This window comes from Manacus vitellinus, unplaced genomic scaffold (genome assembly GCF_001715985.3).
Source record: "Manacus vitellinus isolate BGI_N305 unplaced genomic scaffold, ASM171598v3 scaffold_27_pilon, whole genome shotgun sequence".
NCBI classification, from domain to species: domain Eukaryota; kingdom Metazoa; phylum Chordata; class Aves; order Passeriformes; family Pipridae; genus Manacus; species Manacus vitellinus.
The window spans coordinates 5,582,500-5,608,467 of record NW_021940039.1 but is presented as its reverse complement, the minus strand read 5'-3'; the positions used below and the strand labels follow the sequence as shown (position 1 = coordinate 5,608,467).

The window sequence follows — 25,968 nt, the reverse complement described above, 5'->3', positions numbered from 1 at the left end:
ACGGAGCCTGGGGTGTGGCGCGGGGTCGTGGCTGAACCCCTGGAGCCGCCGGATCGGGGGTCCCTGTCACCCCCAGCCCAGTTCTTTGACTGATTCCCGCGCGGAATGGGGGGCGTGTGCTGTGGGTTGCCCGAGTTTAAGTCCCCCTCCCCGCACCACCACACACCCCTGGAAGGGTCTCCTCAGTCCAAGCTGCTTCTCGTCATCAAGCTGACCCGCTGTGCTCCATCGCACCAGTAGGTTTGGATTCTCCTGTGTTCATCCCAGAACACTGTAACCCCTGCAGCCCTTCCGTGAGTATTCCTGGTCTCCTTCCCAAGAGGCACTAAACAAAGTGTGGGTCAGAAGGAGCGATGGCTGAGAAACAAATACAAAGAGATAAAGTTCTGTGAAGGGCAAATACCCGGGTCCCCGGCCCAGGACACTGCCCTGGCCGCCCCTCTGGGATTTATGTGTCACCTGTGCTCATGGACACATCAGTGTTTGCCTTTTTATGCCACGGCTCAGGAGTTTTTCGTTGTTTTCATGTTATAAACACTTTTAAAAGCAGAGCTCCATCCTGGTGTCGCTGTGAGTTGTGTGCAGTATTTTCAGAAGAGAGACATGCACGTGCCTTTCATTGAAATTCATCACGTGTTGTTCCTCTCATCCTTGTACCTGGAAGTTTTGCTGTAACTTCTGCAGGAATGAGCCAAACGCTGTGACACCCCAGGGCAGGAGATGAGGCTGAATTTGTTCTGTGTGTGGGGAAGGTGAAAGGCAGAGAAGTCAGATGACTGTCAAAGGTTGTATGACAAATCTATAGCAGGCTCTGCATGGTTCCTGGGACTTTGGATTCCTTTTAATCTGATCTACCTGCCAGGCAGCACTGTGGAAAAAGGCTGCTGATGCTTCTGGGCGGTGCTTTCTGTGTGAATGCAGTTGATAATACTTTAAGGAGTTAGAGCTGGTGGTATTTGTTAGGGAGCCAGTGCCTGAAGTGGCCGAGATGTGGAGACCAGTTGCTGAGCGTGCCAGGGCAGCTGGTGTTGGACAAGTGCCTGCAGAAAATCTGGGATTAAAAAGGTGGACAGAGTGGCTCTGACAGAATTCATAAATTGACATTAGCACCCAGGTTCCTTGACAGACCTCTCTACACAGCCTCTTGCTGTTGATGGTTGCATTTACCAGGAGCAAAATACAAACTACCTTTAACCTCCTGGAGCTTTTCTGGCTCTGCAGGGTCATCCTGGGTTCAGGTGCTGGGGAAAAGAGCCCCTCTAATGTGTTAATAGCTCGCATTTGTGTTAAATATTAAATCCTGGACCCTGAGAGAGCTTTGAATTAAATGATCTTCAAAGCTTCCACCTGGAAGGGGCTGTGTCCCAGCATCCCCCAAGCTCTTGGGCTGCATCTGTTGAACTCCTCCAGATTGTCTGTGCAGGAATTGTCCTTTTTAGAGGAATGCAGGTCAGACTTAACACCTAAAAACAAGGCTCAGTAAGTTTGTAGGAGAGCTCAGTGCTCCTACACAGCCTGAGGCTTGGCTGTGCTAAACAGAAATAACTAAACTGGCTGGATGTTGCCTTTGTTACTTCCTTCACCAGTCTCTCTGTCCAAGTGGGAAATGCATGTTTAGTGATGAAAACAGACATAATGCTACTTTCTGAAGGCTTGCCCAGCCTTAGGAGTGTGTTATCTATGGATTAGGAGGATATTGGTGAGGAGGACTTGGTGAGATGGCACAATTGGGATGGATTTGTTTGCTTTGTATCTCCTGAGAAATAAACGTCGATTTCAAAGAAAGGAAGATACAGGATTTCTTCTTCTCCACTGCCTCTGTTTTAACTCTTTTTTGCATCTCCCAGGTGCCTCTGAGGAGGTGGCTCCTCCCATCCAGCAATGCTTCATGATCCCCAAAAAGGAGATAAACGTGGTTTCTGACATGGCCAAGTGGAAGCGCTCTCAGGTATGGCTCTGGGAACAGGGAAAACTGGGAAGTGCTGCTGGGCTTTCAGTGGCAGCCAGGTCTGGTCTGGGAACAGCCAGGAGGTAAAGCAGGGTTGGGCAAGGAATGGGAAATTAATGGGTTTGTGCCTGTTTGTAGGAAAATTACTTGGCAACGAGGTGTGGAGGAGGGAGCCAGGGAGAGCCCAGAGGCTGAGGGAGACCAGAGAAGCTTAGAAATGATTCCTGCTCCCTCCCAACAAGCTGGACAGGAACCTGGTGACTATTTAATCCCACCTGGCCTGTATTTTATACCCAAACTAGATTTACCCAGTGCTGTTTGAGCCCGCCTTGAACATGGTCCTGCTGCCTGGGTTGGTCCTGGGGCCTTCCCACTGTGCTGTACTGGAAAAGGCTCTGGAGCCAAGGCCTTCAATTTTCAGGATAATTTTTGTTTACAGCATGTGTGGAGCTGGTGGAACAGCAGGTTCTCCCTTCTCTGCCTTTGAGGGATCGGGGTGTTGGCCCAGACTTGTCCCACCAAATTCTTGCTCAATGACTGATCTGAGATGTCTGGAAAGAAGCTGAAGTTGCATCCAGGTGTCAAGCAAACCTCTGGGTGCAGCTTCCAGTTTAAGTCTCCTGGGTCTAAAGACTTGCTCTTGGTCAGGATTTTGGTGCAAGGAGGGGGAGGTGGCAGTGGCTGCTCTGGAGCTGTGGAGCTGCACTGGAGATGGTGCTTCAAAAGCAGCAAATTTAAAGAGAGGAGCAGCGAGGAGCCTGGGCTGTGTCCCAGTTCCCTATCGTGTGTGAGCACGGGAGAAGAGTCCAAGGAGGAATGGGGAGATAACAGTGCAGGTCTGGGAGGAGCAGGGTGCCTTGGCACAGCTGAGACTCTGCAGAGCTCAGGAGGTTAAATTTGACCCGATAGGAGCTGAGGGAATGATTTTGGGGTCAATGTGAGCATTTTTAGGATGCTCCTCTGTAATTTTCAGAGTGCAGTCACCATCTGCCTTCTGCCACCGGGGCTGCCAAAAAGAGCAGCGGCCTCACAGCAAGCCCTGCACCCCCAGGTGTCTCCAAGGAAGCAATGTTGTGTGCTGGGAAGGGTTTCCTTGGGGTTTAGGATGCTCCCATGCTGTGTTTTGTGTTCAGACAGCCCGTGGGCACTCACTAATGCCCTACACTCTCGGTGTGTTTGCAGGCGTACGCAGACTACATGGGCTTCATCCTCACCCTGAACGAAGGTGTCAGGGGCAAGAAGCTGACCTGTGAATACAAAGTGTCAGAGGTAGGAGAAGAGTTTGGATCCCCTTGTTTCTCCTTTCCTGCCTTTTTTCCTTTTTTTTTTTTTTTTTTTTTCCTAATTGGCTCTACAGTGAATATTTCCTAGGTGAGGAATGAATTGGCAGCTTACCTGGGAGCCAGGGAGAATAAATGTGGTTGGGTTATGCTTGGGGATGCAAATGCCAGGCTGCCATCCCCACTCCAGGAGGCAGAGGCTCCCAGTGTGTGCTCACTGGATGGGGAATTGAGCAAGTTACAAGTGGATAGAAGCTGGTGGGGAAAAGGAGGGTGCAGAAAGGACGTTTTGCCCTGTTTTCACAGTCTGGCTTCAATCAGTGATGCTTCAAAAATGTGATATTCTTTCCTGATTGCAGACAAAAGGCTGAGATGTCTCTACCCTTCCTGTTCTCCCACTGGCTTTTCTGTAGGACCTTGGGCAAGTCACTTCTCTCCTTGTCCCTGGGCTTCCTCGTTACTCAGCCTGTGACAACAGCACCAGTGTCCTCATCCCAGGCTGTAGCTGAGCTGTGCAAGCTTTGCTCTGACAGTTCTGACCTCAAGGCACATCACTGGCTGCATCTGCCTTGCCAAGGGTCGTGCTAAGGGGGCTGTGGAGCTCACAGGGAGCTGGGCTGAGCTGAGAGGTTTAACCTGAGGGGCAGGATTGCCCCTTCCAAGGTGCTAAGCAGAAAGGACCTGTTTTTCTCCCTTGTATGAATGTGGCTGTCACCTGGCCCTGCCTGTTGCCAGGACCAGTTTTAATGTCTGTTCACCTTTTCGTGGCACGGTGAGATCATTTGGAGCCAGAGGGAAAGGACAGGCACCTTCACTGGTGTCACTGCTGCCCTGAGGGCTCTCTGGGTGCTGCCAGAGCACATGTTGGATGTTGGATCCCCCCTCCCTTGTTCTGCATTGCAACGAGGAGATTTTTGGGTACATTTTTGCTGATCGTGGTGGTGCAAGAAAGCTGAGAATGATGTAAAGAGATCATGGGCAGCAGACTGGGCCCTGTGTATTTATAGCTTCATTCTGGTGTGGGAAGGCAGCTGATGATGGTCTTTAACCCAGTCGTTCATGTCTGAGTCCAGCCTTCCCTCCTAGGAGCCAGCATGTGAATGAGAAACTCCCTTGTAGTTCATGGAGAGGAATGGGGATAATGAGCCCCTTCCTAACAGGCTTCGTGCCCACCTTTTGTTCCTTCAATTCAGTAGAAACTGCTGTCAAATGCTGCTCTTGCTTTCTGCTGTTTGTGTTTCACCTTTGAGTTTTGTCTTTGTCATGATCTCGCTTGTTCCCAACCATTCACAGAGCAGTTCTAGGGAAACAAAGCATTAAAAATGAGCAAAACAAAGAGTGGGGGGAAAAAAACCCAACCCTCTTCCTACAAGCCTTTGAGCTGTCAGGAAAAGCTGTAGCAGGGCTGTGTCTGCAGCAGAGCCCTCTTGGAGGGAATGTTTTCCATCCACGGTCCCAGTCCAAGTGACAAACAAGAGACACGATCCCGACTGCTTGGGAGGAGGCAGGGAACAAATCTCATGCCCCTCACACCGAGGAGAGCAGGAGCCCATGACTTGAGGCCCAGCTGGAGCATCCCCAGGGTTGCCTTGTTGATGAGGTTGCTTGTTCACACGGGCTGCTTTGTAGATCAAACTGCTTATCTGTGCTTTTAAAGGCTCAGCCCCTCGTGGCCTCTGCTTGCATCTCTGCTCAGCTTTCTTCTCTTTTGCTGTACCTGCTGCTGATGTGCTTTTGTGCCATCCCATCTTCCTCCCTGATCAAATGCCAGGGACACCTTCCTTTGGCAAATGACCTCCTGGAATCCTTTCTGCAGAACGCGTATCCTCTCTCTGACTTACTGGTATTGCTTTGCCATGGAATAAAAAAAGGAAAATATGTTCTGCTCAGCTTTTAAAGAGAAGCTTAATGGTTTCCAGAGAGCATGTGTCGATACCAGCCTTTCTGCTGGAGCAGGAGCTGGATCCTGTGGGGGCTGAGCCCCCTCAGAGACCTTCTGAGCTTGCTGTGCTCCCACTGAAACATTCTGTGGAGCTGTCTGGGGTTTGCTGGAGGCATCTGACAGGCACTGATAGCTGAGCTGTTGTTTAGGACTCTGGTGTAGACACTGTGTCTGGCACAAGGTTGTGTGAGTGATAGGGTGTGACCTGCCTTCCCCTCCTGGAGGGAGTGCTTTCCATGCAGGGATCCTTTCGGGTCTGCAGCCTGGAGCAGTGACTTGGATCAGAGGAGAAGTGCAGCGAGGAGGAGGAGGTTAATTTTCGTTGTGTGAGGAGCAGACCTTCCCTTCCAACAGCCCAGTGCACTGGGGGGAAACTGGCTGCAAACTGGCCGGCCTTGTGGCTTGCTCTGCTTCCAGGAGGGAAGGGGGGGAAGCAGCTCCCTCCCCTGACAGGGCCTGAGGAGCCCAGAGGGGCAGACTTGGCCCCCACGGGCAGCTTTGGCTGCTGTGATGCCTCCTCAGCACCTCTGTTTGCCTGACTCCTGCTCTTGAGAGCTGCTGACAGGTCTGTGCTCCGAAGGAAGCTCTGTGGTTTGCCTTTGGGACCGGTGGCAGACTCAGGGTCAAGGAGATGCAAAATCAGCACAATGAGAAGAGCAAGGAGAGCAGGGGGGAGGCTGCCCTTGCTTTGATCATTGGAAAGGTAAAGCAAAAATAGAGCTTAAAAGCCCAGCCAGGCAAAACAGGGCTGCAGTGGTGCTGATGGTTGTGTTCCCACAGGCTCCTTTCCTCCCCCACAGGGGTCAGCCCTGGATGTACAGGTTTCCTCTGCTGGACAATGGGAAGCTGCTTCTTTTAGTAACCCCCTTTTCAAAGGGCCTTGAGCCCAAAATGAGCTGCATCTCTTTAATTATTTATTGGTGTGGCTGATCTGGCAGCTGGGTCCTGCTCTCCCGTGTTCACTGGGGCTGGGCTTTTAATCCCTTTAAAGCCAGCGAGTGGGGAAGGGGAGGTTGGAGTCTGCTCCCCAGGGAAGGAGCTGGTCCGTGCCAGCCATTTATCCAGGCAGCACCGAGTGCTCGTGGAGAGGGTTTGAAATACGGTGGCTGCTCGTAATGAGCTGCTGGTGCCGGCGGATAAATCACCAGCACGATTTAATTATTTAATGCAGCCCAGTGCTGGGGATGCTGTTGCTTAATTGGAGGGGAATGCGATAGCCAGGAAGGAGTAGGGCTGAGGCCAAACCTGGCCCGGTGCAGTGGGGATGTGCTGGGTTCCTGCAGCGTTTTGGGAGCAGGGAGCTGGAGCAGAGGGGGCTGTGCTGCTTCAGTCCGCACGTATCTGGGGCACTGGCCTGTTAGTGGCTCCAAGGCCACCCAGAGCTTTTGGCTCTCTTGTCCCTTGGCTTTTTTGTGTTCCTGGTGTGCTCAGGTCTTGTCCCAGCCTCTAGTCTGGCTCAGCAGCCAAGTGCCGTGGTCCTGTGAGGTAGGTGGATCCCTTTCCGGCCTGATCCTGCTTCCCGCTGGCTGATCCCACCATGTCCTTGGGGTGGCACCTCAGGAGTCAGTGTCTGTGGGAGGTTGTGTGTGCCATGAGACCCTTCCTCCCGGGAGCGATCCTCAGCTGGCCCAGCGGCAGCACCGTTCTGCCGTGCCCATCTCTGCCCACCCCCTTCCAGTGGCACTTCAAGGGCTGGAAACTTGCTGGGCTCTGCTGTTTCCTCGTCCTCCCGGCAGCAGCAGCAGCGTGAGGAATTGAACCACAGCCCAGGAGACCAGCCGGCTTCACATGGTCGATGCCTCCAGCAAAGTCAAACCAGCCGCCGCTGCCGCCTGTCCTCTTTGTCCCCTTGAAGGAGGAATCCCCTCTCGAGACAGAGGAGCCTACATTGCCCGGGGCCTGGCCAGCTGCTGTGGCGGCTGCTGTGCTGCGGCTGACGGCTCTCCAGCTGCTTGGAGTCAGGCAAGGAGAATCCCAGAGCCTCTGGCAGGCTTGACCAGTTGTCAGCAGAGCCTCCTAAAAGTGTCTGGAGCTGCTAAAAATGCTGCCTGTGGCATTGGCTCTTGGTGTGTGGGGCGTAGCCATTCCCCACGAAGGGAGAGGGTGTGTGTTGGCCAGCCTTGGTCTGACAGCACAGATGCTGTGTCACCTGCTTCACCTCTCTTTTCCTTCATGGCCACTCTCATACATCCTATACATGTTCCTCACTTACAGAACTAGGTGTAAGAATCGTGGCTGTTGTCTTGCTGTTGCTGTTGTCTTCCCATCAGCTTTGTGTTTGTACTGAGACATTTCTGTGGGAGCCAAGAGCTTCTTCTCCTGCCTGCTCCGATGGGAGCACTGGTGGGCAAACCAGGCTGCCTCTTCCCCTGGATAGGCTGTGTTTTGCCACATCCCTGGGCTGAGGGATCCCTGCTGTGGTGGCCTGGCTGGTAGGAGTTTGAAGCAACAGGAGTCATGCTGGGAAGGTTGACTTGATGTACAGGCGTGGTGGTTTAACAGCATTGCTGCTAATCCTGGCTCCTAAGAGACACTTCAGGACAGTGATAAGAGCCTTGAGAAGGGCCTTTAAATCACATCATCAGCTGTGGGTGAGGATACATGGTGCTGTATCCTGTGGAGAATGCAAGACCCTCAAGATGCAGAGCCTGAGTTTTGTGTTGGAGGCTCCTGAACTGTGTAGCACTTCCCTCCTTCTCAGCCCTGTGTGCCCCTCAGCCAGGAGCTTGCTGTAGGTCTTCTCTGAGAGGTTTTGGAGCACAGTGCTCTTACAGCTTATGAAGGACTATGGGGGCAACTGGAGAGTCTGCCTCAGGCTGGTCTTGGTACTGGACTGATCTCCTGAGGGGAAGGATGGTTTTCCCAACCCCCCTGCATTTTGAGGAGGGTTGACACATCCCATTTCCACTTGCCAGCCCTGGAAAGAATGGTGTGGGCTTTAATGACTCCAGTGCAGGGAAGAGATGTCGCAGCTGAGGGACTGCTCTGGTTTATGCCACTGTGACCCCTCATCCTCTTGCTCTCTGTAGCCCATTGAAAAGCTGGTGGCTCTGCTGAACACCCTTGACAGATGGATTGATGAAACCCCGCCAGTGGATCAGCCTTCTCGCTTTGGGAACAAAGCCTTCAGGACCTGGTACGCCAAACTAGACCAGGTGAGTGTGTGTTTCCTGTGTGGTGGTACCTGCAGCTCCCACAGAAGGGTGGTGTGTCCAGCAGGGATGGTAGAATGGCTCCATCACTGCGTGGCAGCCAAGCAGCCTGTGGAGGAATTGCCCAGATAAGCTGTTAAGGATCCACCTCTTGATATGCATCACTTACCCCTGGCCTGGTGCTTGTCTTTTCCTCTTGTGAGAGCATATGGGCCCTGTAAATGCTCTTGGCTGGGTCTCCAAGTTCTGGATGAGCCTGGAGGGCTCTCCAAGCCCAAGGAATTCCTTTTCTTTTTAACTGCCCACTGTGTCACAAAATCAGAGAAGTGTTAGGGAAACTGCTCAGCTTCCTCCAGCTCAGAGCACTTACCCTGCACTGGGTGCTGGAGGTGGCACAGTCCCAGTCCCAGCAGCAGAGCCCTTGCAGCTGCTCTAGTGATGCTTTTGTCCTGGAGATGGCTCACTGGGTAACTGGGTCAGTGGACTTGGATGCTGAAGCTTTTCTGTCCTGCAGGATGCATGTGGCCTGGGTGGGTGTCAGGCCAAGTTTTCCCTGACTTTTTCCATCTCTGGAGATGACTTCTTCAACAGGAGGGTTTGCTCCTCTGTCGTGCTGGCTCTGGGCACTGCAGGAGAGCACCATTGCAGCTCCCCCACTGCAGCAGGGGCTGAGCACAGGGTGACTTGTCCCTGGGGACTGTGGCAAATCTGCACTCACTCAGGGAAGTCCTGTGTCTTTCAGGAAGCAGAAAAGTTGGTGGCAACAGTGATTCCCAAGCATTTGGCTGATGCTGCCCCAGAAGTGGCTGTGTACCTGAAGGAATCCGTGGGGAACTCCACCCGCATTGACTATGGCACAGGTACCTGGGCTTGCACACTGGCCAAGGCTGGGCTAGCTGGGAAGGGACCCTTTGGAGCCTGGTGCTGCATTAATTTAAATGTTATTACCACTTTTTTTAGTTCCAGCTTGAAACAAACACCTTCCTTCTGGGCCCCCTCACCCCTCTGTCCTGTGTGGGCTGTGACTGAGAGCTGGGGCTGGGAGCTGTGCTAGAGCCTTTCACATCTCACTGGAGGAAATGGGAACCAAGCTGTTCTGGGAATAGCTGTAGAAACTGCTTCACTGCATGCAGGTGTCCTGCAGTAGGCAGTTTTAAAGGGATAAAATATAATTACTTGATTTGGAACTAGAGTGAGAACCGAGTTCATGTTCAGTGGGAGGTGTCCTGAGCTCTGGTGCTCCCTAGAAGTGACATTGCTGCTTACAGAGGGACTTTGAAATCTGAAGGTAGAAACATTTTGCACCTAAGGAGGTGGTGAATTGCAGGTTGAAGTAACCACACTGGCTTCAGTGAGACATAAGTACAGAATTGTCTACACACTCTGCTCCTCTCTCTGGAGGACAGCTGTGCCCTCACCAAGAGGCAGGAGAGTAGGATGCTGTGGGTGCAAGGAAACTTGGGCAGGGAGAGGAAGAGGAGGCTGTGGGTAAAACGCTGAAGAGCTGGAGTGCTGTGCTGGCTGCGGCTCACTGGCACCAGGGGGAGATGTTGTCCTTGGAAAGGGACTTGCTGGATGGGGTTTGGTCAGCTCAGAAGGAAATTCAGCCTCTTCTCCCCTCCTGTGTGTCCCAAACCAGAGGCCTGTGTCCTTGCTCATAGTGACCAGACTGTAGGTGCATTTTGTTCCTACACTGGGAGCTGCACCTGCCCATAGTGTGGAGCTGCTGATCTTGTACTCTCCCTTCTTCCGTGATCCCTTCCACTAAAAGACATTTCTGGGGTTGCTGGCTGTTTCTTTTCCTTGGTGGTTGTTTCTTTTCCTTACTGTTAGCTGGAGGACCAAGCTGCAGGGGCCCAGCCCAAGATCCCAGTACCTTCTGGGACAGACTGTTCCTGGCAGTGTCATGGGATCTGCATTCTTCTGACACAGAGATATTTTTGAAGTGGGAGGAAATCTGTTTACTTGCAGATGTGAGGTTCTCTTGCATCCCCTGAGCAGATGACTCTGTGGTGCTCCACTTCCCCTGCTGTGCCAAGCTCCTGGGAAAGTCCCTGCCTTGCTCCCAGCATGTCCAGTGTTGGAGCTGTTTTTCCTTAAGAATCTTTTCTCAAAGTGAATAATCAACTCATGAATGTCTAGAAGGTATAATTTGGGTGGGTGCTGTGTGAGGGTGAAACACTGTCAGCTTATGGCATTCATAGTGACAACAGGGTTGAGAGGGGACTGTGACTGCTGTGATTTCTGAAGAGCTGTTGTGGTGCCCACAGAAAGGTTGTCCTGAGGGCCAGAGACAGCAGTGTCATGTCTCTTCATGTCTTTTCACTCCAGGGCACGAAGCTGCATTTGCAGCCTTTCTCTGCTGCCTCTGCAAAATTGGTGTGCTCAGAGTGGACGACCAGATGGCCATCGTCTTCAAAGTGTTTAACAGGTGAGGTAATGGAAGGAGAAGGGCTGGAAGTATTGGGCTGTTTGGGGGAAAGGGCAGAGTGGGAAAGCTGAAGCCAATTTTAGACAAAATTATGAGCAGATGTACTTTTTAATGGACTGTACACTGACCCATTATAACTATCTCCAAAATAGATGATGGCCCCTTGTCTATCAGAGGCTGAGTGTCCTTCTGGAAAGTTACTTTAGTTGAGCACAAGTTACTGAGCTCTCTGGGTGAAGCTCCGTGTTTTGTGATAGGCAGGAATATCTGATCAGAGGATTAACATTTCTTCAGGCATCAAAAATAAAAAATCCATGCAACTAGCAGGCTTCCACTGCTCCTCTGGATGTATTTCCAGCCCAGGAGGCAAAGTTGGTAGTGATGAAACTAGTGGATTGGGTGTTTGGAGTCCAGAGATCTAATCCCAGCTGTATCACTGTTTGGTGGCATGGAAACAATTTCCTTCAACAGCACTTTAATTTTCCACCTGAAAAGTAGAAGTAGCAATTGCTGTAAGGTGGAAAACTTTCTGAGCTCTTTTGGAAGTTGTTGAAGGAGAGTGAACTGTCAGTGTTTTCAAATTACAGTGGGAATGGGGAAAGATCTGCATCAACATAAGACACTGCAGGTGAAATAAACCCCTGCCACTGGATTTCTCTGTGAATTTGGTGTCAGGTACCATCAGGCTGCTTCCTATGGCAAAGGAGCTGAATATATATTGTATGTACTGTGCTGTATGTGGAGGTCCTGCTTACAAAGGATAAAGCTGTGTCCTTTTCCAGACTGGTTGTTCTTCTTATGTAAGTCAAAGGCAGAAGAAGGCTTTGTCTTAACCCTTCTCCTCTCTTTGGTCTCAGGTACCTGGAAGTGATGCGAAAACTTCAGAAGACCTACAGGATGGAACCTGCTGGCAGCCAGGGTGTGTGGGGCTTGGATGACTTCCAGTTCCTGCCTTTCATATGGGGCAGTTCCCAGCTGATAGGTACTAATACAGATCTTCTTCTCGTGTCCCAGCCTGCCCTCTGCCCCATCTGTCTAGGCTGCAGAGATGATGGGACTTGGGGCTGACTTCTAAATTCAAATCTGTCAAATTTGTGCATATTACAGCAGAAGAGTTTTGGGCTTGGTTTTTTTTTTTTCCCCCCTCAGCTTTTCAAATAAAGCAGGTTGCTTAGGTTGGGAGGTGGAAGTGTTCCTTGTACAGTACATTTGTCTTTATTGCAATGACTACAAGCTTTTTAAAAGGAGAGTCTCGGGTTTGGTGCTAGAAAATGCATTTTCTGCCCTGGGGAGTTTTCTCCCTGCAGAGGCACTGAAGTGGGAGACGAGATAGAAGGGAGCAGCTCTGTGCTGACTTTTGAAGAGCTCTGATGGGAAGATCGTGTTTCTGGAAGAGGGGCAGGACAGCACCTGATTGAACTTGGTCTCAGAAGGGGGCTGCCTTACAGGTTGCTTCCTGTTGTCTCTTACTCTTTTTAGACCATCCAAGTCTGGAGCCTCGGCACTTCGTTGATGAGAAGGTGGTAAACGAGAACCATAAGGACTTCATGTTCCTGGAGTGCATCCTCTTCATTACAGAGGTGAGGAGTGGAAGGTTTGTCCCACAGGGACGTTCTCTTGGCATCAGATACTTGGCTCTGGCTGTGGTTTTCTGTTCCTCCTTTGCTGCTTTGTTTGCTGTTGTGGAACTGTGCAGATGAACTGTTGTTGCATGTCTGAGGTGCTCTCCTTGAATGAGTTGAGACAGGGATGTTGAGAGGAAAGTCTAATTAAGCTGGATGGGCTGTGGATGGTAGTTGAAGAGAGCTGTAACAAGAGCAAACAAATAACCTTGGATCAGTCAGTGGGAACTTGGATGGAGAAGACTGGTTCCTGCAGATACTGTAGGAAGATGAAGTAGGAGCTGCAAATTGACTGGGCTTGCCAAGACAACCTCCCTTCCCTCCAGCCCTTGGGTGCTGCTTGGCAGCCCTGGGCCACCCCTTGCTTAGGGCATGCTCCCAAACTTCTGTGCTGCTCCTTCTCCTCCAGGTTCTACCAAAAGCCCATTAAATGCACCTTATTTGCAACTGACCTAGAGCAGGGAGTGTGCTGAGACTCACCCAGCTGGCAGCGCTCTCAGGACTGGGGATCCTCAGCTTGTTGCCAGCCACGGGCAGTGTCTCAGTGAGGGAGCTCAGGGCTTTCTGCCCTCAGCATCTGTGGAGGATCCAGCCCTGTTTCTCCCGGCTCCCTCACAGTCTGGAGAGGGAGAGCAAGAACTACCCGCTCTCTTGTGGTGAGGGATTTCTTGTCTCTGGCAAGAGGGAGTTGATGGGATTAATTTTGAAGGACAGAGTGCGGTTCTTCCCCTTTGTTCTGTTCACTTTCCCCCCTCCTTGCCTCTCTAATTTAGTGATTAGATGAGAAGGGAGGTTACAGACTGTGAACTTAGCCTTTCATGTAGGAAATCTTCATAGGAGCCTTTGGCCCAAACCCCAGGAGGTGCTGTGTCAAGTCCTGCTGAATCTGGTAGGGTTTGTTGGTACTCAGCACCTCACAGGGTTTAACCCTTAATGCCAAGATAAATCATGCCACGGGTAGTAAAGAGGTGCTGGTGGAAGAGATCAAGATGAGGACAGGAAAGCAGGAGCCAAGATGGTCCAAGATTTATTTTAGTTTGGGCCTCTAATATCCAGATAGTGCACTGACCTGTTAGAAACAGAAAAACACGTCTTTTGACATGTGTGTAGAAAATTCTGCAGCGCCCAGATGACAGGTGAAGTTTAAAATACCCAACACCATCCTGCTGCTTCAGGTCATGCTGCTTCTGCCTGCAGAGAGTCAGCTTTTTAGCAGGCTTTTAAAATAAGTGATTTGAGTTCCTTTTTCTGCACATTTGTCAGGAATCATGGAATTCAGTGTTTCTGCCGAGTTCCTCAGTGCCACCTGGTGGCAAGGAGCCCTCCTCTCGGGCCTCCTGCCGTGAGCCTTAAGGGACAGCAACAACCTGCATTACCAAATGCATGGTATGTTCAGTCCACCTCCATGCAGGCACTGGTTCCTTTTTATAAAGATTTTGCTTTTAAAATCTGGTTTTTTTCCCCTCCCAAGTGCCCAGGAAAGCTGTAACTGCCACTAGAGGGGGTGAGGCAGCCTCAGCACCCTCCCAACGCTTTCTCTCCAAAATCAACAACAAAACATAATAGCAGGGAAAAAAGATAGAAGGAATTAAAGACTTTAATAAATGAACGATATTATTTTCTTCTGAGCTTGTCAGCTGGAAACAGCTCTCCTTTAAAGGTGTTAAGCACATAGCAAACACCACAGCAGTTCCTGTAGTAGGTCTGGTATGTCTTGCTGACATGAGAGCAGGTTTTGTTTCAGCAGGCTACAACCGAGGTAGGTTGTTTTCTGTCAACTGAGAGAATATTCTCTTGAGCAGATATTGTTCTCAGCCCCTGTTGTGGTGTTTGCCACGTGTGTATTTAAACCTCAGGCTCTTAAAGCAGCAGCAAGATGATGTCCAGGCTGATCCCACCACGGCATCCTCCCCACAGCTGCGCTCAGGCAGTGAGCCTTGCATGAGCTGGCCTGATGTTGGGAAATCTGTGGGGTGGGTTTGGACCTGAACACGTGGTTCTGGAACAGGGTGAGGTTTGCAGAGCTGGCTGGGACTCAAGCTGTTCCCCTGCTGCTGCCTTTGCCTGTCAAAGTGTGCTGTGGGGTGTATGTGGCACCTGCAGGTGTGAGGATGAGGCGCATTTGGAGCATCTCTGCCCAGGGGCTGTGGAGGGCAGCGATGCAGGGCTGCCTGTGTGTGTGCAGATGAGGGGTGCTGGGTGCCCCCCAGCTGTTGTGGGCGTTCAGTGCACTCGCCCCAGATGCTCCTCCGAGAGCTCAGGGCAGGCAGCAGGAATTTCAGCTTCAATCTGGCTTCTAAATTTGGAGGTTTGGGAAGGGAGGGCTCGGGTTTCTGCTGGAAGGGAAGGAGCTGACAGGAAAGCACGGCCTCAGCCGTCCCCCTCCCCCCTGCACTGACAGAGGAACCATTTACAAAAGGCCGATTCTCTTGGGAACCGAGAGGCAGGAACGCCGCGTCTGTGAGTAATTTCCTGCTCAATATGGCTGCTCTGACTCACTCTGTTCCCCTGGGGTCACTGCGGGACTGCAGCGCTCTCGCTGCCTCTCGCTCTCCCCCCCAGCTCTCCCTCTTCGCCCTTTGTGGCTGGAAGGAGATGGATTTTTTTTGTTCCCCCTCTCAACCCTCTTATTTTTCCCTCCCCAGTGTGAAGCCATAGCAAAGCCATCCCTCTCCAGGTGCCCTGGGTGAGGAGGGCCACAGTGGTGGCCGTGCCAGCCCTGCCCGCCTCCTCCACACTCTGTCACGCTCACTCCAGCTTGGGAAGGGAGAGAAGCAAAGCCTGGTGGTGGTGGCTGGTGCAAACTGTGCCCCTCTGAAGGGTGGTGATGCCAGGAGAAGGTTTGGCATCAAAATTCATGCAGCCAAAGCTCCTGTGCGGGGAGGAGGTTCTTTGAGGGAGCCGCCTGGCACAGAGCTCCCTGGCTTTGGGTGCCTGCTGGTGCCGAACCTCGGCGCTGGATAACGCGCCGGCGCTGTCGGTGAGCGCCGTGCTTTGTGTGCTTACACGTTTCATCCTGTACCCCCGAGGAAAGCGTGTGGTGTAGGGGAGCAGGAATGGCCAAGCGGCTCATCCATCATCCCCCGGCTCCTGGGAACCACCGAGGGGAAGCGGAGGTGCATCCACGCCCTCCCAGCACTGGGCAGAGCTACAGACCCGCTTCCCCCGCTGCTCCCACCCCAAGGTCAGCGGGTGTGAAACATGTCATAAGAAGTGGGGGGTTTTTTTGGATCCCCCCACCCTTTCCCTCTCTTTCTTTCTCTGCCTCAGGCTGGTGCCACACAGGCATTGCAGAAATTTCCCAGAGCAGATTGATTGGCTCTGCTTGCTTTTACAGAGACGTTCTTTTGGAGGCTCTTTTCCCACCCTCTCTCCCGGCCTGTGCGTGCATGGAGGGAAGGGGTTAGTTGTTCAAACCCCAAGTCGTGAACGAGAGTCCAAGAGATTCCTCTCTCCCCACGCTCCTTTTTAGCGTGAGCTTCGGCCTTGTGGTTTCTGATGTCATGGGAACTTCGCTCAGTCAGAGTGGCTGTGTTGTATTTCTTTTTCTCCCCGAGGGTCTGTTTTTGTTCATGGAGAAGAAGGGGAGACAACTACCCAGGGAATCTACATGCAACTGTCCCTGATTGCAGCTTCACTCCCTGCCCTCTCTTCTCCAAACTGCTCACCCTGGGAGGAGAAACACTGGAGTATGAAAAAAAATAAAAATAGAAATATGTAAAGCATTTGCTGCAAGGCAGCAGCTCGCAGCTCTGGAGCTGGTTTGGAGAGCGGGACTGGAGTGTGTCCCCTCTGCTCCTGCCTTCCCCAGAGCCCTCCTTAGCTGGAGGCAGGTGTGGAGTGGGCTGTGGACACAGAGCTGCTGCCAACCTGCACTGCCCTCTGTATTCAGGGAAGGCAGCGCGGTTGTCACTGCTGCTTGTTGTTGATCTGAATGGGGAATGAGTCATTTTCTTGGAAAGCCCAGCAGAGCTGCACTGGGAGGTTTCTGGGTAGAATAGGAACAGCGTTGAGCCAAGCTCTACTGGAGGGGAGAACGGGACTTATGTGGGGCTTTTTTAATGCAGTCATTAAAAGGGAGGTGTGCAGGGGGACCTCTGATTAGGAAAGCGTGGCAGGAAAAGGCTTAATTTTATCAGGAAAGGAGGGGAACTGGATTGCCACGGCTTCATGTGATGTGGCCGCAGCGGGAGGGAGCGCGGAGGGAGGGAGGGAGGGAAGTGGCAGTGAGGTGGCTGGTGCGTGGGTCACAGGGCTTGGTGGGAATGTTTGCTTGGAGAGAGTGTGAGCGTGAGTCACTGCTGGTGCACGAGCTTCCTGGCTGGCCCGGCTCCCTCAGCCCTGCGCTCGGGTCTCTTTCAGATGAAGACGGGCCCCTTTGCCGAGCACTCCAACCAGCTCTGGAACATCAGCGCCGTGCCCTCCTGGTCCAAGGTCAACCAGGGCCTCATCCGCATGTACAAGGCAGAGGTGAGCACTGTGAGCAGGGAGAGGCTGATGGGCCTCCTCCCCTCCACGGCACTGTGGGTCAGCTCTTGTTCTGCTCCTTGGTGTAGGGACCCTGTCACAGTCATTGACTGCCCCTTGCTCACTGAGCCCTTGGACAGTTCAGGTGCTGCTGGCTAGAAGGAAGCTCCTGCCTGCCTAGTGTTTGCCCCAAAACTAATCCCAAAATGGCCATTCCTTGCAGACATGACTTTTGCCATTTCTTGTCTTCCCATAGTGCAGGTTTCAGGCCTACAAATTAGGGCTGATGTCTTGACCTCCTTATCTGTCTGGTCCCCCCACTATTTTACCAGCTGGAAGAGACTTAGTTAAAATTATCATCCCGTGTTTTAAGGGCCCCAGAGCAGGCTGAATGCTTGCTACTGATCTCCCCTTGCTACGTGTCCTGTCCGTGGCCACAGCCACCTCCCTGGTTTGGCAGCCCTCTGCCCACCAGCACTGCTGGCACTGCCCTAGACTTTCCTGGTGAACCCCTGACCTGGGGAACCAGGCAGTTTTGGCTCTCCCTTATCTATCCTTCCTGCTCGAGCTAACCCTGAGCTCGAGGAAGCAGGACAGGAACCACCACATCTGGGCCTCCGGAGGGAACATCTCTTGCTGGGCAGGATGGGACAGTGCTGGCTCTGCAGGACACACTGGCTGTGCCAAGGGCGCTGAAGGAGCAGAGATGGTGCAACTCCCTGGTGCACCCAGTGGTGCCTGAATGAGTTAATCCCACCCCTTGTGGTCTGTGCTGGTGACAGATCTCTGCTCCTGTTGCTGGGACACGGGGCTGAGGCTCAGGGACAGCTCTGCTCAGGCCCAGCGCACAAAGGGGTTAAACTGTGCCGAACTGCCGCTCCCTCCCCCAGCCCTTCCTCTGCACTGCACATCCTGTGTTTAGGTTCCAGGCCACATACCTCTCTAATCTGTGAGGTGTCACTCCCAGGCCCGCTGGCTCCTTCCGCCCCCAGCTCAGCTTTCCTCCCAGCCTCCAAAGAGGAGAAGCGGAGCTGGGGGTCGACCCCCTTGGCTGGCTGCTCCTTGGAGGGCTGCCCCGGGCTGCTCCTCAGAGGGGGAGGTGCCCCCGGGCTGCCCCTCTGAGGCTGCCCCTGTTCACAGCTCCCTCACAAGGGCTGGAGACACTGCCTGCTGGGAAACCCTGAGCTGGAGGCTCTGTTGTGAGAGCTGGGGGGTCTGAAGGGAAGACCCTGTGAGTGCTGTTAAAGTGAAACATGAGTCCCCTAAATCCTAGAGCATCAGTGTGGTTTGCTCCTGCCTCGGCAGCCCTGCCATGGTCCTTCCTTTCCTTTGGATCAATTCCTTTGCACAGCTCTCTGGATACTCCCCTGGCATCCCACATGCCCCAGGATGTTCAGGTGCTCCTACCTGGTGCCCCACATGCCCTTTGCCATGTGGTGGCTGCCACCTGTACATGACTGGAGGAACTTAGCAGTGGTGTGCCCACGGTGCAATGTTCATGTCTACTGATGTCTTGGGGCCACTCTGTGCTGGCATATCTATCTACCTGTGCCCTGGCTGGGGACAGCACAGCCTGGGGATCCTCTGAAGACTGGGAGATACTTTGGCTCTTCTAAGTGCACCCAAGGCGTGGCCTTTTCTGGAGGCCTTGATCTGTTTTGAGTAGCAGGTGACATTCTGCATGAAAATGCTGGATCCAGTAGTGGTGGGTTTCTAGAAATATCTCCAGATGTGGCTGTGTCAAGGAGAGAATGCAAAAACTGCCAGGAAGGGTAATGACACAAATTTAGGCTAAGGTGTAAAAAACATTGAGTCAACCAAAGAGCTTTAAATTTATTTTTTTCCTCAAGGAATATTTGACCAGTCCTAAGAACACATGATTCTTGTGCAGCAGTGTCTTCTCCTGGCACTGCGTGGTGCCTGTGTTCACCTGGATGGGCAGAGGAGAGGGGAGACCCTGCTGTGAGGGGTCCTCACTGGTTCTTTATATATAGATATAATATATCTTTACATATAATCTGCTCTGGGGAGTCTCCCACCCCACTGCTGGCTCAGCCAGTTCCTGCCTGGCTTAGCTGAGAGGAGTGTGGATGTGGATGTGGACATGGCAGCATGGCTGGGCAGGGCTTTCAGTTATGGTGTGCCTGGCCATGCAGGTTACACCAGCATTTACAGCTGGAGGATCCCTTTGGCTGATTTTCTGGGAATCACACACACAAGGTTCAGGAGTCACTGAACCTTCATCCTTTGGGTGTTTCAGGCTGGGCACTCAGTCACTACTGGAGGTCTGGTCTATTTGCTGCTGGCTCCCAGTGCATTTCTGCTCACTGTGCCCAGCTCTGTAGCCTTCACCAGTACAGTCTTTCTCCAATTAGCCACTGCCAGCATTAGCAGAAGGGAAGTCAGCAATAGCCCCTGAGTGCTGACATGAATCTTAGTCCAGCTCAAGGCAGGCAGCTTCTGTAGCAGAGCCTGGAGTGTGTGATGGCAAAGAGAAGGAAGGTTTGGGGTTGCGGTGTTGCTTTGTCTGACTGGCAAAAATGTCCTTTTATTTATTTTCCCCTCCCTTCTCCCTGCCCCTCTGATGCCCTGTTGTAATGAGATCAGGTGAAATCAGACACTCAGGTGGAGGCTCCAGCTCTGTAACACGTCTGGGCTGGCTGGGAAGCGCCGGGTGCTGGACGGTGCTGACCGTGACAGGGTTTGAGTGGAGGCACAGCACAGCCAAGGGGTCACTGGCTGGAAGCAGAGCAGGAAAAATCAAATGCTCACTCACAACCTCCTCTCACTTGGTGGGAGTGGGGCAGCCCCAGACTTGGTTCATTTAAAAAGCTTTGTCTCTCCTCTGTCTCCTCTGTGGAATGACTTCAACCAGTGACAGAAAGCTCAGGTGTGTCCATGTGGCTGGGAGCTCTGGTCTGGATCCAGGCACTCCAGGGTGCATGGGCAGTAGACTGAAGACAACATATCTTCAGCTCTGTGTGTTTATGAAATCCCAAATGTGTCTATTTATAATATAATGGGTGAAGATGTGTTCTCTTGGAAGTCCAAGGGCTTTTCTTATTCTCTCCATCAAAGGCAAGTGAAGAAGTCGACAGAAAAGAGTGTGGTTAAAGCAGCAGCCTTGATGTTTTTCCCCTGAGCCTGCTTTTGAGTCTCCTGACCTTTCCTTCTCTGCAGTCAGTCGGGAAATACTTTCCATTGTAACTAATCTAGTCCCAGTTCCATCTTTAAAGGTTGGACTTGGTGTGTGAATCTGCTCCTCAGTTGAGTCCCAAGCAGACCTTCAGCATGATCAAGATGATGGCAAGAAGAAATAAGCTTGTCCCCTCCACTGAGCTAGTGTTGGGTACATCAGTTTCACTCACATGTGATGCAAGGAGGGTCCTGTCTCTTGGTACCTCTAATAATCCAGTAAATTTGTGTTAGTTCTGCTGGATACAGAAGGAAAAGTTTCTTTGCTCCTCTCTTCTTGGGCTGGTGATGTGTTAAGTGGAATGGATACCCCTTCTTCCCACTGGTAGTTAAGTCTCTTCATCTGGAGCCCAAACCAGTCTGGTCTTCCATGGGATTCCTTGGATCTAATTGGGCTGACATTTCTAGCTGTCAGCATCTCCGGTGTTCATTTCTCTCTGCTCTTCCCTCACGTCACTGTTATCCAGTGCTGCTTCCTCTGAGGATTTGTCTAAGTGGTTGTGTGGAGAGATGGCAGCATCTCTGAGCATTAGGAAGCTTTGAAGGTGACGTGCCCTGATGGTCACAGGACTTATTTCTCCTTGGTGCCTTGCCATGGAGGTTTGTGGTTTTCTGCCTGGCTATTATTCCCCAGGAGTGGATGCAGCCATGCTGTACCTTCACTACTTCCAAACTTGTTTTGGATCCAGTGTGCTTGTGCTTGGAACCAATTGTCTGACCTCTGGCTCTGAAGGGATTACTGTAGGCCTAGGTGTCTGAGCACAAATCCTCCTGCTTGCCTGTGGGCTGGGTACCTGTGCCTGAGTCCTGCCTTGGAGGAAGAGCTGTCTGCAGCACACTCCTCCTCGCCAGCCCCAGAGCTGGGGTATCCCCTGCTGCAGCGAGTCCAGCTTGTCCCCATGGAGAGCACAAGGCTCCTTCCTATGGACAGTTGTAACTACACCATGGCTCCCTTTGGTAGGAAGGAACTGTCCTTCTAAAAAGTGCCTGGAGGAAAGAGTTGTGCATTTTGTCCCAAAGATCTGCCTGGGAGGCCACTGACTGTAGGCAGGGGCCAGTGTGGCCATGACACCCTCCTGCTGCTGTGTCTGCAGCCTGTGGGGAGCTGGGCAGCATCCTGCCCACCTGGCTCTCTGTGCCAAGGAATTGCTGGGACTAGATGGATTCCTCTTAGCTGGTATCTGCTGGGCTTTGGTTGTACATACTCCATGTCTCCTGTGGAATGAGAGTCCCATCAGCAGATCTGTTCTCAGCTGGGTGCAGGGAAAAGCCTCTTTTCCCAGACACTGCGAATTTGGGGTTCTCTTCTCCTCTTCATATCATGCTGTCTAGGGAGGGAAGCACTTGCCCCTCTGCCTGTAGCAAAGAGGTGGCCACCACCTCACCAGCCCTGGTAATGAGTCCCCATTGCAGTGCAGGGGGGTGTCTGTGGCCCCTGTTCAGCACAACAAAGGTGGGTGACGCCAGTGCAGGCACAGCTGCGGGGCTGGCAAACACGCACTGCTGAGCTCTGTGTGATGGAGGTGAGTCTGCCCTGTGCCCTTGCTGAGCTTTGGGCACTCTGAGTCTGCAGTGACTCAAAACTCAGAGTTCTGAGTGGCTCTGGTAGGCAAGCACTGGCAGACTCACAGTCCTGACCTTCCTGCCATTGGGATGGGGAGTGGAAGGGCCTGTGCCTTCACAGCCTGACTCACCCTGCACAGAGGAAGAAGCAGCTCCAAGCTAAGCTGCCTTGTAGTGGATGTATATAACTGATCTCTGATCCATTACTCTTCAGTGGTGGGTGGGAATTTCAGGAGTGAGGGGTTGTTGAGAATAGGATTATGTCTTAAACTATGGCAGCAAAATCACTGGTTCTTGTCCATCAAAGACCTGAGAGTCTGGAATGCGGTTTGGGCAGTGCCTTGCGGCTGCAGGATGGTGCCTAAAACCTGGAGTGTGAGCACTGGCCTGGGGAGGGAAAGTCTCTTCCCTGGAGGGTTCTGCAGTTCTCAGTGTTTGTAGGGTGAAGCTCTTCAAAGAGATCAGCTCGAGCAAGGAGAGTGGTGAGAGAGAAAGCTGCTGACATAGACATGCTGCTTCTGCTCATGCTCCAGGCCTGAATGTCAGTAAGCAAAAGGCTGAAGGGAAGGGGATGGGGTTATGAAGTGTTACTGGCCTGAGGAGCCTGATAGGAATGTGGGGGGAGACATGGAACTAATCCCTCTGCCTTCGGCTGAGCTGCCCTGAGCTCACTGCCTCCTGACCCTGCAGGCAGGATGTAGCTCTGGCTGCCTGTGTAAGGTGGAAATGTCTCCTGAATTCACCTCTCTTTATCTCCCCTCCTGCAGTGCCTGGAGAAGTTTCCTGTGATCCAGCACTTTAAGTTCGGCAGCCTGCTCCCCATCCAGCCTGTGACATCCTAAGGAAGCCGCGGGAGGAGCCGGAGCAGCGGAGGCACAGTGCGGCGCTCTTCCTCCTCCCCTCACCCCCTCCTCATCGCCCTGCCCATCCATTCCTGCACATCCTCATCGGCAACCACAGATCCAAAGCACTCGCTGGCCTCGCACGGGAGACAGGATGGACCTGGAGCAGCTCCCCCTGCACGTCCTCACCACGGAGATGTCCCGCCCGCGGCCAGGCCAGGGCCGTGTTTATCCACAGCTGCCGTGTGCGGCTCCAGGCATGGGAACGGGTTTGGGTAGGGGCTGCTTTGCAGCAAAGGCCCTCTGCTTCCCTTCCCAGGAGGAAGGGGTGTGGAGGGGAGGAAGGCACGTGTGGGTGTGTTGGGCGGTGGTAACTGCGATTTCCCTTTTGAATTTCATTGGAGTTTCCTGTTGCTGTTTGCTTTGGGAAACCACCACACGGGGCGAGGTGTGAGCCTGTGCGTGTCTGTAGGCAGCCAGCTCTCCCTGCTCAGGAGGTCTGGAATGGGTGAAGGGGGTTGTAGGGAATGTCTGTGTGTTGTTGGAAGCCCAGGGTGCCATCTCTCCCTTTTCTGGGTAAGGAAAGCCCCCTCCCTCTGTCTCTTCTGCAAGATTCCCTTTCTTTCCCACTAGCACCTCTTCTCTTAGGTGAAGCTGGGAACCTTCTGGGCTGTGGCTCTGGAGCCAGAGACAAGGTCCCTGGAGGGACCTGGCTCTGTGGGAACAGCTATGCAAAGACACTGCTCAGGCTCCCTCTTAACGGGTACAAACCCTGACACGTTCACACACATCCACGGCTGGGTCCAACCTGCCCTCTGCACTCCCCATGCTTTGCTGCCCCAGGGCTGGGCTGGCCTCAGTGGCACAAGGTGACCGTGTTTGCTCCTGCTTGGTCATAAATTGTAGTGACAGCCCCATAGCAAAGGGATTTCCCCATGGAGCAGCATGATCCCAGCTCTTTGAGGGAGACATCCTTGGAGCACAGGCAGCATGAGAGGGCAGCATGTGGCTTTACATGCATTTATATCCCCATGCTGGAAACAAAAAGCAAAATAGCCCAGGGCAGCAGGTTATACCTGGAGAAAGCTCTTTTCCTTTGTCATTCCCTGCTGGTGTTGCTGTGCTGGACCTCAGGCAGAGGGACCAGACTTCCAGTACACTTTCCACTTCCAGCAGCATCTTGAAGGCAGGTGGTCTGGATCACACCAGCAGCATCACTGGAGGGGAGAAATGGCTGGTGCTGTGTTTGAGATGAGCTGTTGTATCCACAGGTCTTGACCAAGGTGGTCCACAGCTTTGCAGCTGGAGAGGAGATGCTTCTTCTTGGGCTTTCTGGGCTGGGTGTGGGGCGACAGGGCTCTGGTCTGGTGTTTGCTGAGGATCAGGAGCAGCAGGGATCCTTCCTCTGGCACTCCTGCAGATCATGGAGGGGGCAGTGGGGCTGCTCAGTGCCAGACTGCTCAGCTTTTGCTGCTGCTTTACTGCTGGGGAGGGGGAGAGAAACCTGCTTGTGATTTTTTTTTAATTATTATTTTATTTTTATTTTTTCATTATTTTTACCAGAACCTACTCACTCCCTCTCGTAAAGGTTCTCACAGGCGCTCAGGGGAGGGAGAGCAAGAAAAGAGTCTAAATTAGGAGGCAGTGAAGTGTCCACAGAGCTGAAGTAGAGCTTTCTGGCACTGCTGCTGTCCTGACTGCTCCTGGCTTGGCCCTGGCAGGGGGTGGGGGACAAAGGGCTTTTGACCTGCCTGAAACAACTTATAAACTTGTATTTTAAATGAAAATGGAAGACTGGGATTAAGTCTATTTTACTTCTGAATGAGATGTGTTTTGTCTTGGCTTTCCAAATGGATCCACTCCTGGAATGATGGTGGAGACCCCTGTGCTTGCTGGGGCTTGATGAGTCCATCTCCAGCAGAGCAGCCTGTGCCTGGCATGGAGACCCTCAGTGTCTCCACCCGTGTCCCCTCACATTGCTGTGTGGCTTTTGGCAAGTGTCCCCATGCTTTAAATGGCTGTGTGGCTGTGCAGCATCTGGCCAGCAATGGCTGAACAAAAGCCTCTGGTCTCCCAAGTCTGCCCAAGGGTCGGGAATGCATCTCTCCTGGTCATCTCGTGGAAATGGGGCTTCCATGCAAAAGGATGGGTGGAAATGTTGACATCCGTGCATGGGAGGGACATCCAGAATGTGGAATACAGCACCAAAGAATGGTGGAGAGATGCTTCCTTCTCCTGCAGCTGCAGCCACTGCTCCCTGGGGATGCTGTCCCTGGGCTTGGGACCTGCGGAGGAGGTGGGAGGAGGCTCGTGCAGAGCTGTGTTTGTTGCTTGCCTGAGTCTGCACATTAGTCCTGCTGGGTATTTTGGGACTTCAAGCAGCTAACTCTTATTTGAGTCTTATCAGCCCGCTTGGGATGTGCCCCTGTCACGTGGCAGCCACCTGCTTGCCTCCCTCTGACTCCCACAGCGCCCGTCACGGCTTCTCGGGGCTCCGCTCCTCTCCTGGCACATCCACACGTGTGGCACCACCCAGGGCTGCTCCGTGTCCAAAGCAGCACTTCCCACCTCCTCCCGCACTGTAGTTTGAATTAAAGTCTCTGTGTTTTGCACCAGTGACTGTGTTGGTCTCTCTCAGACTGGGGTTTGCTCCCACTTTGGGAGTAGAGCCAGTGAAGCCGAAGGCCGGAGCCCTCGGCACAAGGAAGAGGCACTTGCTGTGTTGGTGGTTGATCTTTTGCTTGCACCAAAATGGACTCGTTATTTACTGCATGATCAAGTGCATCCAGTCTTTGTGTCCTTCCTGGGTGTCTCTCTGTTGTGTTGTATGTTTTTATTTATTAACTTTTTTGCTGTGCCCACCCCCCTCCCGGCTGGGATTTGGCAGGTAGGTGATGTGTGAATCCTGATCCCAGGCCAGCAAATACTTCTTGAAGATCAGAGACTCTCATGACCAAAGGATGTTTGAGCCTTGTTTCTGAGGCAGGGTGAGAACTGGAACCTTTTTCTTCAGATGTTTTTCGTGTCCTGCTGTAGGAGCTGACTCAGGACTTCCAGCATCAGTTTAGTTCAGCAGCTTTGTTGGATTTATATTATACCTGGATTAAATTAAACCTGGACCTTCTCACGAGTGGTTGGAGGTAGGGTAGCTGTGCTGAGCAAAGGCTTGTTTCCTTGTCTCTGGGTTACATTGTCTCCATCAACATGGGCCAGCTGCATGTTGCTAAAAGCGGCAGTAGCGTGGAGGGATGGATGGTGAGCAGAAATGTCATCTTGGATCACAAATGTTTTCTTTGAAGGCGCTTGAATTCGTCTTGAGCACGTCCCTTAGTGAACATGACGTGCAGTGAAGGGGAAGCAGACGTAGTGTGGGTTTCTGGCCACCTTCCCCCTCAGCCCACTGGCCAAGCCAGTTTTTTTAAATTCAGTTTTCAGAGCTGGGGTTGCCACACGTAGGGCAGTTTGTGTTTCTGTTTAACAGGTGTTGCCTTTGCACAGGGCAGGTTTGCAAATCGCCGTCAGCCTT

The 25,968-nt window shown here is 52.5% G+C and overlaps 1 protein-coding gene across 2 annotated transcripts; it reads left to right on the top strand.

The window, feature by feature from the left end:
- Positions 1-1,819: 1,819 nt before the first annotated feature.
- On the top strand, positions 1,820-25,312 carry PTPA (protein phosphatase 2 phosphatase activator). 2 transcript variants are annotated; one of them, XM_018074325.2, is made up of 9 exons: positions 1,820-1,948; positions 3,131-3,217; positions 8,200-8,325; positions 9,065-9,182; positions 10,654-10,753; positions 11,611-11,672; positions 12,233-12,333; positions 16,738-16,845; positions 22,368-25,312. In XM_018074325.2, exons 1-9 carry the CDS (start codon positions 1,889-1,891, stop codon positions 22,440-22,442), a joined length of 837 nt encoding a protein of 278 aa, XP_017929814.1. In that variant the 5' UTR covers positions 1,820-1,888; the 3' UTR covers positions 22,443-25,312. The 2 variants fall into 2 exon arrangements, with proteins under 2 accessions (XP_017929814.1, XP_008917655.1); XM_008919407.3 differs by having other exon boundaries at positions 11,611-11,735.
- Positions 25,313-25,968: the final 656 nt, after the last annotated feature.